A 12,490-nucleotide genomic window follows, 5' to 3' on the forward strand; every position below is an offset into this window, starting at 1 on the left:
TGTGTAGACTTTTTATATTCACTATATATATTGTGCCATACATTTTTTGCAATTACAATTTTTTTTTATATATATAAATCTAATTTAACCTCTATTTCTGAAAAGGTTTGTGATGGGATTCTGCATAACAGCCCAGAACTTTAACCACTACACTATATAGCTGCATAGCCAGTCACTTAAAAAAAATAAAAAAAATATGAGACTATTACTGTGTAGGAATACTTAACTAGTAGTAAGTATTCCTCTACAATAGAAGTCTCATATTTGTGCCTCCTGTGCCCTGCGAGCTCTGTCTGCTTTTCCTCCTTTTCCTGCCTCTCTGCTGCTCCATCTCTCCCTCTGAACTCCCCTTTTCTTTCTCTCTTGAGGGCACCCACGTGAAGTCCATCGACACATCATCACAGTCAACTTTACCAACACTGACATTTGAGATCTCGGAATAGGCAGCAACAACGGGGACCTCCCTACTTGGGCTGATCTGGGTAATGTCGTCAGACCGCTGGGTTGCGGCTGATGTTACCTCCTCTTCCTCATCCGATGTCAAGAATGGCTGTGCATTGGTAAGATCTGGGAATGGATGGGAATATAATTACTCTGACTCGAGTGTAGGGGCTATAGTGGTGTATTTGTGGGTGCACCCAGCAAAGAGTGAGAAGGGTGCAGAAGCGGAAGGGTGAGTGAGCCACTCAACCAACTCTGGTGCGCCCTTTGAAGTAATCGCATGCGCCTTCTCCAACTTCCCACTTAGGCTCCGGCCTGGTGCACCTGCCCGACCACTACCCCCCCTATGGAATGGCCTGCCTCTTCCTCTGCCTATCATTTGTAAAAATGACCCTGTGCCTAAGTCCCTAGTGAAGAGCAGTATTTGTGGAAGCAGGTATATCGCAGGCCTCAATCAATATTTGGTGAAAACAGGTATATCGAACCCCTTAATCAGTATTTTGTGGAAGCAGGTATATCGCAGGACTCAATCAATATTTGGTGAAAACAGCTATATTGAACCCCTTAATCAGTATTTTGTGGAAGCAGGTATATCGCAGGCCTCAATTAATATTTGGTTGAAACAGGTATATTGAACCCCTTAATCAGTATTTTGTGGAAGCATGTATATTGCAGCCCTCAATCAGTATTTTGTGAAGGCAGGTATTTCAAACCCCTTAATCAGTATTTTGTGGAAGCAGGTATATGGTAGCCCTCAATCAGTATTTTGTGGAAGCAGGTTTATCAAACCCCTTAATCAGTATTTTGTGGAAGCAGGTAAATCAAACCCCATAATCAGTATTTTGTGGAAGCAGGTATATCCAAAGCATACATCCAAAGCCTTCAGGCTTTTGCTAGAAAGCTGAACTTGAAGAGGAACTTTATCTTTCAGCATGACAACGACCCAAAGCATACATCCAAATCAACAAAGAAATGGCTTCACCAGAAGAAGCTAAAAGTTTTGGAATGGCCCAGCCAGAGCCCAGATCTGAATCCGATTGAAAATCTGTGGGGTGATCTGAAGAGGGCTGTGCACAGGAGATGCCCTAGCAATCTGACAGATTTGGAGTGTTTTTGCAAAGAAGAGTGGGCAAATCTTGCCAAGTCAAAATGTGCCATGCTGATAGACTCATACCCAAAAAGACTGGGTGCTGTAATAAAATCAAAAGGTGCTTCAACAACTTATTAGTTTAAGGTTGTGCACAGTTATGCAACCATATTATTTTATTTTTTTATTTTTTCTTTCCTTTACCTAATAGATTTCAGTTTGTTTTTCAATTGAGTTATACAGTTTATAGGTCACATTAAAGGTGGAAAAAGCTCTGAAATAATTTATCTTTGTCTCATTTTTTTACATCACAGAAACCTGACATTTTAACATGGGTGTGTAGACTTTTATATCCACTGTATGTCAATTTATGTGGTTATAGTTTTGGAATGATTTTGCTTATCCAAGCCATTCAGAGACTTTTTTTCTCGTGACACATTTTACTTCATGATAGTAATAAATTGGAGTCAATATATTTCACCTTTATTTTTTTTAAATCACAAATTTACCACAAAATTTTAAAAATTCGCAATTTTCGAAATTTCAATTTCTCTGCTTTTAAAGCAGAAAGTGATACCTCATAAAATATGTATTACTTAATATTCCCCATATGTCTACTTTATGTTGGCATCATTTTGGAAATGTCATTTTTTTAAGGCTTAGAATTTTTGAAGCAACTTTTTAAGGATTAGTTCAGGTCTCAAGTCACTTTGTGAGGCTTACATAGTGGATATCCCCATAAATGACCCCATTATAGAAACTACACCCCTCAAGTTACTATTGTAAGACCGTGTTATTTGTTGAAGATGTGAGTACACCTGATTATGCAACAGTTTATCATTTCATTGCTCTAAATAGTGTAACATGTACATTGTAAGTGAGTCTATAAGAATGAATATGTTGCTCAATATAGGTTCCTTATATATTTCTGTAATTTTGATAGACTCCTGCAATTTTTATATACCGGTTTGATAAGTTATAATCACGTAGGCGATAAGGCTGGATAATATAAACTTACTCACAGTTAGTTGTCCCAACAAGGAAACGGCCCTGCTGAATGGTAACAGATGGGAGATAGGAGGATTTCACTCGATGTAATACGTGTATGCCACAGATTATACTGTCAGCATCACAATTTTTGGAGTGACACACTGGTGATGTTAGTGTCTGTCACATGATACATTGTTGCATAATCGGGAGTACTCACATCTATTTACTTCAACAAATAACACGGTCTTAAAATAGATGAATGAATCGCTGGATGAATCAATTAAGCAAATAGTTTTTTCATTTATTTCACTTTAACACAATAATAGCATTTTTGAAGCAAAAAACTTATGTTTTAATGTGTCCATGTTCTGAGAGCTATAGTTTTAATAATTGCGATTTTCTTATGTAGGGGCTCATTTTTTGAGGTATGAGGTGACGGTTTTATTGGTACCATTTTGTGGGACATACGCCTTTTTGATCACTTGGTCTTGCACTTTTTGTGATATAAGGCTAGGTCTACACGACGACATTTGTCGCGCGACTTTTTGTTGCACCAATGTCGCGCGACAATTTTTATAATGGCAGTCTATGGTGTCGCACTGCAACATGCGACATGTTGCGACTGCGACGCGACAGTCGCAGAAAAATCCATCTTGAATGGATTTTCTGCGACTGTCGCGTCGCAGTCGCAGCATGTCGCATGTTGCAGTGCGACACCATAGACTGCCATTATAAAAATTGTCGCGCGACATTGGTGCAACAAAATGTCGCGCGACAAATGTCGTCGTGTAGACCTAGCCTAAGGTGACAAAAATGCCTTTTTTGGACACAGTTTTTATTTATTTATTTTTATGGTGGTTATCGAACTGGGTGGATCATGAGATATATTTATAGAGCCGACCGTCACAGACACGGCAATACCAAATGTGTCTATTTTATTTCTTTTTTTCTATTTTTTACTTTTTTTTATTCCTTACTTGGGGAATTTTTCTTTTTTTACATGTATTATTTTTTATTTTATCGCATTATTTTAAATTTTTTATTTTACACTTTATTTTACACTTTATTTCATACAAGACCTTTGGGGGACATTTAACTTCACTTTTCTTTTTTTCACTATTGATTTCTCCTGTAACTGGGGCTGACAGTTACAGGGGAAATACACCCTCAGAGCGGCTGTACAGCAGAATAATGCGCTGTACAGTCTCAAAGCAGTTCCTGCACTCACATGACCGCTGGGCCGGGACAGGAAGCACATAGCTCAGTGAGCGCTTTGTATACAGCGATCTAGAAAGCAGGGATACCTGGGCACTGTCCCTGCCTTCTCTCTGGGTTGCCCTGCTGTCACTGACAGCAGCAACCCGCTCTGCAGCTGCACGATTAGCGAGCAGGTGCAATCTCTGAATGGACATTCCAGAACGTCCATTCAGAGATAGATATCCACCTTCCGGACGTTTATAGTCAACGGGCGGATGGGAGGTGGTTAAGGGGGTCATTTATAAAGACCGGTCGGTTTTAGATGCTGGTCTTAATAACCCCTTTAGCTGCCGTTGGATCTGGCGGAGTTATGAAGAGGTGCTGCCAGTTTTAAATGTAACACAGCTTCCTTGCTGTCTTACATTTAGACCATTGTGTACGCCAAAAACAGGTGTAAAAAATGATGAATGAGACAGGCCTGCCGGCCCGACCCCTCTGCCGCCACTCCATGGCCACATTTTTTAGACCTGGTTGGGAAAAGTCACAGATTGTGGCGCAAATAACCTTTTTGCTGCAATCTCTGCCAGAAATATGCCGAATATAGGCGCATTACTGGATACTAAATGACCCCCTAAGTGCAGTGAAATGGAAATTAAACATCAAAGATTTTGAAATTCAAATTTCAGCAGTTTATTTATTAAGCTTGTTATATGTTGTCATAAAGATATAAACTTTGAGCGTGACCACCAGCCGTCTCTCCTCAGATACTAGTATTTTATAGGTATTCTTTATTTCATTTGGTATACAAAAAATGCAAAATTAAAAAGGAAAAGAAAATCATATAGTTAATATGCTACTGGGAAGATGTGTAATAGTTATAAGCAAAGCAGCAACGTAATCTGATCATCTAGACTAATCCTTATAGCAGGCTTCATCTTTTACTCCATTATTAAAGCATTTAATGCAGTTATTTCCGCTACACCGAAGTAAAGTCATTTTGCCATCGAGAACTCCCCAGTTTTTCCAAACCTCGTCCTCTGGTTTATTCTTATCCTTCTCGAACACTTTGGTGTAAGCGAAGGCTCGGCTCGTGGGAAGGTTGTGTTTATTAAGTTTGTCGATAATGTTGTACTTCCCCTTGGGATCAGTGCAGGTCTGTACACAAGGGGAGTTCAGGGAGAAAAATACAACACAATCATTAGCGGAGGTCCCCTCCAGTAGTTTGCTGATTGGGGAGTATTCAGGATCAGGGTTTAATAGGCGAGATTCGGAATGTATGTCATATTTCTTCATCTTTATGTAGGATGCGGCCACCATTCGAATTCCATTATAGATTTCTTTATTGACCACTTTCTCACGTATGCCGGTAGATTTATCATCCTTCAGAATCACGTCAAAATCTTTGGTTTGTAAATCTTTGTTGCATTCTTCATCAGTAAACTTAACAAAATAGGCATACTGATCCTGCAAACCCCTGTTAGATAATAAAACAAACCCGATTATATACTTAAAACCTATTTTATACTCATGTAAAATGAATAAAATAGTACAGTAATTACTGTTAAAAGTAATTTTTATTTTATACTTCTTACAAGTTAAATTATTTAGTATACTGTACAGCTGCACTCACTATTCTGCTGGTGCAGTCACTGTGTACATACATTACTTATCCTGTACTGATCCTGAGTTACATCCTGTATTATACTCCAGAGCTGCACTCACTATTCTGCTGGTGCAGTCACTGTGTACATATATTACATTACTTATCCTGTACTGATCCTGAGTTTTACAGCAAGACACGGAGGCTCATATTGCTTTCTCCTTCTTTACTGTCCACCAATAGCAGCAAAGAGAAAAAATTTACATACAGGAAGTAACCAATGTCCCTTCCGTCTGGCCCCTATAATAGGCCGCTCTTCCTCTGGGACTTCCTCTTTCTTTGCTGCTGCCAACAGCTAAGTACACCTATAGATTATTTTGTGTGTTCTATATGGTTTGTGTTTATGTTTATCCTGTGCGCTGCTCCAACCTAGGGTGACTAACCCTTACTAGCAGCGCTCCCTTGGGGGCTTCTGCCCTTTTATTGTCTTTACAGGTTGTTCTATTCTATTCCCCTTTGAGTTTAGTTTAGTATTTCTATATAGCGCTTCCCTGCGTTCCATATTACTTTCTGCTGCGTTGTTCCCGATTCGCGGCGGGGGGGGGGGGGGACTGCTCATTGCGGTGTTACCTCCGTTTTACCTGCTCGGTCCTTGCGCTCCCCCAGCGTTCGGGGGCGAGGCCTCTTCCCCTCGCTTCTGCGGCGCCATTCCTGTGAGCGCCTTCAGTAGCTCTGCCGGCCGCGAGATCTCGCGAGATCTCGGCGGCCATTTTGGTGTCGTTTGTACCGCGATTCGCAGGCTTTTTGTTTGGCGTCCGGTTCCCTCTGCGCTTCCGGCCACTGTATGTCATTCCGGCGCCTGCGCTCTGCTCCGGTCGGCTGCCCAGGCGCTCCTACTGCGTAGTTTAGGCTATTTACCCTGCGATTTGTCGGGTGCATTTTGTGCTAGCCCCTGTGTTCCTTCTATTGCTTGGTTATATTTGGGGTATCATGTCTAACCCTCTGCCTAATCCTCACACAAATGTTATCCCCTCCTCCCCTGAGGGTCAGGACAGCAATGAGGTGGACGCACAGGCGCTTGCCCTGCAGCGCTCTGTGTCTGAGTCCATCATGGCAGCCACAGGCTCCATGTCGACTATATTGTCACATAGCATTACCCAGGCACTATCCGCCCAGCCTGCTAGAATGTCCTTGCAAGACCCTATTGTTACACCGCAGCCTACCTTTAATGAACCTCCTGTGCCACAGGAGACTTTGACTGGTGCGCATCCTGCCACCCAAGAGATCGTGCATAGTTCACGAAAAAGGGCCTCTTCACGCCAGGCAGAACGGGCGCGAACATGGAAGTGCGCTAGAGCACAATCACCTGATATGTCTGACTCGGATAGAGCATCAGACGAGGGGGCTATTGCGGATTTTGACTACGTGTCAGAGGAGGATTTTGCTCCCCCAGTTCAGGGCCCCTCAGTATCCGCTACTGCGGCCTCCGCTGCCAAGGACGTAGCGTCCTCATCTAATCTTAACAGATCAGAGACTCCGCTGGATTCTGCAGGCGAATCAAGGTTCGACCCTGAGTCTTTGCACCACCCTCGATCGGCGGAATGGTTTACCACCGACCACGTGGGGGCTTATTTAGAGCACTGGGTGCGTCACCCTCTGAGCCGTAAATCACGGAACAAACTTAGGGCCGAGTGTCCCAGACCGATAGTCCCTAACAAAGTGTGTGACACCCCTTTTGTAGATCCCAAAATGTCACAATTCCTGGCCAAGACTGGCTGGAACCCAAAAAAGGACCTGGATTCAGCGCTACGCAGCTGCCAGGATAAGGTTCTAGATATCTTTGGCCCGCTAGCCAAGATTTTTGTATTAGCCGAATCGGCTAGAAATGAGGGCTCCTCTATGGACCCCGAAGAATTATGAGGCTAGACCCAAAGGGCAATCTGTATTGCCGGTAACGCCAATACTTCCTTGGCAATTGAGAGGCGCAAGGCCATCTTGTTTAAAATAGTCCCCAAATGGGCAAATTTGGCACTTACAGAGGCGGGTAAGGACGCCCAGGGTCTCCTTTTCGGCGACTCCTTTATTGAGGATATGGGCCGATTCGTGGGTACCCTTACCGCGCTTGACAAGGCGCAGGCCTTTATGCGCAGGGTATTCCACGGACGGGTCTCTCATCGGGTCGGCAGTAGTAGAGACCGCCTGTCCGGCCGGGCAAGCTTTCAGGCCCGTGGCGCGAGGGCAACCCCAGCTATCGCAGACCCTTGGGTAAGTCTCCCCCAATTGGGGGATTCTATGGTACCTTGTGTAGGGGGCAGACTCCAACTTTTTTCTCATGTTTGGAGTCTCATCACCTCAGATCCATGGGTATTGACCACGGTCAGGGGCTTTCACATAGAACTCACGGGGTCCCCAGACCTGGTTCCTTGCCCCCCGCCCCTCCCGCTATCACGTCCAGATTGCTCTCTGGTGGACGCGGAGCTATGCTCTCTCAGGCAAAAACAGGCGATGGAATTTGCCCCTCCTTCGGAGTGGGGTGTGATCAGCAATATTTTCCTCGTCCAGAAAAATGGGGGTCAGATGAGACCGGTCATCAACTTTCGCGCTCTGAATACGGTGGTACGCTACCGTCATTTCAGGATGGAGGGGACCCACCTCCTTCAGGACCTGTTAGTTCCTGGGGACTGGATGGTAAAGCTGGATCTAAAAGATGCTTATCTGATGGTCCCAGTGGCCACTTGTTCCAGGGATCTGCTCCGGTTCTGGTGGAGAGGAGAGATCTGGTGGTTCACTTGTCTCCCATTCGGGCTGTCTTCAGCTCCTTGGTGGTTCACCAAGCTGCTACGACCAGTCGTGTCATGGTTGAGGACTCGGGGCGTATGCCTCATCATTTACCTGGACGACATCCTCCTGATGCACGAGTCCAGGGTGGGTTTGTTGGAACATCTCCAGTGGACAGCGGACCTGCTGTCAGATCTCGGTTTCCTCCTCAACAAGGAGAAGTCATGCCTCATCCCATCTCAGCGGATGGAGTTCTTGGGCTTCACGGTGGATTCGCTTTCAGGAGTCCCTTAGTCTTCCGATGCAGAATTTGCGTATGGTTCGCAAGGGGTTGAAACATGCCCTCACCATTCCCCACCTCTCGTTACGTCTCCTGGCTCGCATCTTCGGGCTGTTAGCTTCATCGATCCAGGCAGTGTTTCCGGCTCCGTTGCACTACCGTGCTCTCCAGCGATTGAAGATCGCCCATCTTCGGACCGGTGCCTCCTTTGCGGACGCGGTGGTTTTTGGACTCGGAAGCCCGAGAGGAGTTGGGCTGGTGGATTGCCAATCTGGAGGCTTGGAACGGCAGAGCGATCTTCGGATTTCTGCCGGAACTGACCATCAAGTCAGATGCGAGTCTCCAGGGCTGGGGCGCCCATTGCAATGGAGCTTCCACGGGGGGAGCCTGGTCGGAGGAGGAATCCCTCCTCCACATCAATGCTTTGGAACTCCTAGCCGGCTTGTTTGCAGTGAGGAGCTTCTCCAACGGGATCGCCAACGCGTACATCAGGCTGCGGATGGACAATGTCTCGGCGGTCCGGTATGTCAACCGATTGGGGGGTACTCACTCGGTTACCTTGGCTCGGTTGGCCAAGGAATTTTGGTCGTTGTGCCTGTCCAGGGACATCATGGTGCAGGCGGAATACTTACCGGGGCTGAGCAACGTTCGTGCGGATTGGAACTCGCGCTACCTGTCGGACGGCAGCGATTGGCAGCTGGACCCGGAAGTTTTCTCAGCAATTTCGGACAGGTGGGGACCGATGGCTGTCGATCTCTTTGCCCCTCGGCTCAACAGGCCACTCACCCGGTTTTTCAGCTGGCGTCCAGATCCGGAAGCAGTGGCGGTGGATGCGTTTATCCAGGATTAGTCGGTATCCCGCCTTTATGCTTTTCCTCCCTTTTCCATGGCTTCTGGCGGACCTGGTGTTGGTGGTTCCGTTCTGGGGGTCTCAGGTCTGGTTCCCTTCGTTGCTGAGGATCCTTGTGGAGATAGCTCTCTTTCTCCCGACCCATCAGGATCTCCTGCGCAACCCTCTGGGTCTGCACGACCCACTTCTCCTCGACGGATCCCTAAGGCTGCTGGCGTGCCGGATCTCCGGACGCCTGGAGATTTCGATGGCATTTCGGAGGCACCTCGACAGTTACTGGACAGCGCATGGGCTCCCGGCACCAGAAAGTCTTACCGGGCTGCCTGGAGAACTTGGGCTAACTGGTGCGTGGGACGGGACTTGGATCCCGTTTCGGCACCTGTAGCTCACCTGTTGCAGTTTCTCACATCACTGTTTGAGGCGGGTAAGGCGTATCGGACCATTAACCTTTTCAGGTCCGCTATTTCAGTCTACCCATTTAGGTTACGAGGGTGTTCCTGCAGGTCAACGTCCTTCGGTCTCTCGTCTGTTGCGTGGGTCTCGGTTGGCACGTCCTCCTCGACCTCGTTTTTCCACTAGATGGGACGTCTCCCTGGTCCTTTCCTTTTTTATCTTCTTGGCCGGGGAATTCTGCCCTTTCTCTTAGGCAATTGTCCTGCTAAATTTTTAGCATTGTTTTGTCTTATTTCTTGCATGAGGGTCTCGGTTGTTCGGGCCCTTGATTTTGACGCTCGTTCTTTCACCCCGGTTGGGGTTACTTTTAACCTTTTGCGTCGCACCAGGACTAGCATCCGGTTTGTCTCCTATCCCAGTTACACTTCTTCTCCAATTTTGTGTCCTGTGGCTTGCCTTAGGGAATACGAATCCAGGACTAGAGCCCATCGATCTCCCGACACATCTCAGTTGTTCCTTTCTATCCGACATCCGTTTGGACCGGGGTGTCTAGTCCAACGTTGGCGCGTTGGCTTAAGTGGGTCATGTCGCTAGCGGGTATTGACACTTCTGTCTTCACTGCCCTCCTTTGCGGTTTCAGGAGCCAGATTGGAGGACGTGATGCGTTTGGCTGATTGGTCTAATGTTACCACGTTCAGAGAATTTTATTTCCGTCCTCAGGCTAATTTGTTTGTTTCTATTATAGATCAGCTTTGAACTTGCAATATGAGCCTCCGTGTCTTGCTGTAAAACTAAATGATTTTCCTATTTCATGACGTAAAGTCATAGTTTTATTAAAGACACGGAGGCGAGTATTGCCCGCCCTGTTCCCGCCCTTGGGTTTCCTCACGGGTTTTTTGTTACAGGGGTATTTATTATTTGCCTTATTGTATTATAGATCTGTTTAAGATTATTATTATCATTGTCATTATTGTTGTGATTTATCGTTATTTATGGTTATTTTTTAAGATTTATGTTGTTTTCAGTCCTTTAATCCCTAATGTGTCGTTTTCAGTAGAGGGGTTCCGGACGTGATTGGTCGTCACGTGTTTTGTTTCACCTGGACCTATGGTCTGTTCTCTTTTTCAGGTTGAAGGTCTATCCATTCTAGGATGCCGTGCTTTCGGTTGAGGTCTCTACCACAGTTTGGCCAGGTTGGCTAGTTGGATACGCTTCGTTGGCATTGGGCTTATTCGTTCCAGTTACAGTGCGGAGTTTCGTTGAGGTGTTCGTGATGTGGGCACCAGGATCAAAGAAAGAGGAAGTCCCAGAGGAAGAGCGGCCTATTATAGGGGCCAGACGGGAGGGACATTGGTTACTTCCTGTATGTAAATTTTTTCTCTTTGCTGCTATTGGTGGACAGTAAAGAAGGAGAAAGCAATACTCACCTCCGTGTCTTTAATAAAACTATGACTTTACGTCATGAAATAGGAAAATCATTTAGTTACATCCTGTATTATACTCCAGAGCTGCACGCACTATTCTGCTGGTGCAGTCACTGTGTACATACATTACATTACTTATCCTGTACTGATCCTGAGTTACATCCTGCATTATACTCCAGAGCTGCATTCACTATTCTGCTGATGGAGTTACTGTGTACATACATTACTTATCCTGTACTGATCCTGAGTTACATCCTGTATTATACTGCAGAGCTGCACTCACTATTCTGCTGGTGCAGTCACTGTGTACATACATTGCATTACTTATCCTGTACTGATCCTGAGTTACATCCTGTATTATACTCCAGAGCTGCGCTCACTATTCTGCTGGTGCAGTCACTGTGTACATACAATACTTATCCTGTACTGATCCTGAGTTACATCCTGTATTATACTACAGAGCTGCACTCACTATTCTGCCGGTGCAGTCACTGTGTACATACAAAATATCACTGAAAGGAAATCTTCCTCTAAAATATAACTTTTATTTTATTGTTTAAAAATATATAAATAAACCCCACAACAAATATTAGATGATTATATAAACCACACAAATTATCTGGTGTCCACAAAGAATGAATGACAACAATATAGTGAGGTAGAAACTAATAAGGAGACCTTCCTATAAGACTGATCTTGGTATAATAAAGATAAACTGGATAGCAGGTGAATATCTAGGTTTTGACTTACGGTTACTTGATACCCAATTGTGTCCAAAGGGATGCCAATTCTACAAGTGCAGTCGGGAGATGATTAAATTCTTAAAATAGCCCTACGGCTATCCCTGCCTGAAAGCGGAGCACCTGCCCCAAAAGGGGCGACCCCACTTATCGGTGGCTATACTCTAGGACAGTGATGGCTATTCTCCGGCACTCCAGCTGTGGTGAAACTACGACTCCCAGCATGCTCCATTTATTTCTATACAGTTCTGAGAGCAGCCAAGCAAGGGGGGCATCTTGGGAGTTGTAGTTTTACCACAGCTGGAGTGCCAAGGTTAGCCGTCACTGCCCTAGGATGACCCCTGGAAGGCCATAGAAGTATCTTCACGTTTGGCATTAACAGGCCAGTCCCGACGCTTTTCCCCATTTGACGGAATACAAGTGGCTCATCAGGGGACTCATAAAAATACAAATAAATATAAAGAGCAAAAGATAATGGCAACCTAGATAATGTGGGTGCACCTGCATATTGAAAGGTGCCCCCATTTATAGTTCCGTGGTCTGCACAGCTTAAAGCACGTGGTTAAACTTCCGGCCGATGACGCACTTCCAGTAGCGGTAAACATAAGTTGTGGTCCAGCAAAATGAAAAAAGGAGTAGATGATCCTCATATAAATTCACTAATATAGCTATCCGCCAAACCACATATTTAAAAAAATATATAAACAGGC

At 45.3% G+C, this 12,490-nt stretch overlaps 1 protein-coding gene across 1 annotated transcript in view; it reads right to left on the bottom strand.

Moving 5' to 3' along the window:
- Window positions 1–4,391: 4,391 nt before the first annotated feature.
- LOC122935579 overlaps window positions 4,392–12,490 on the bottom strand; it is an 84,128-nt gene continuing 76,029 nt past the window's right edge. The window contains exon 2 of the mRNA XM_044291342.1: window positions 4,392–5,189. Coding sequence (XP_044147277.1) covers window positions 4,628–5,189 — 562 coding nt within the window. The 3' untranslated portion in view covers window positions 4,392–4,627. The remainder of the gene's footprint in view (window positions 5,190–12,490) is intronic.

This window comes from Bufo gargarizans, chromosome 4 (assembly GCF_014858855.1).
Source record: "Bufo gargarizans isolate SCDJY-AF-19 chromosome 4, ASM1485885v1, whole genome shotgun sequence".
NCBI lineage: Eukaryota > Metazoa > Chordata > Amphibia > Anura > Bufonidae > Bufo > Bufo gargarizans.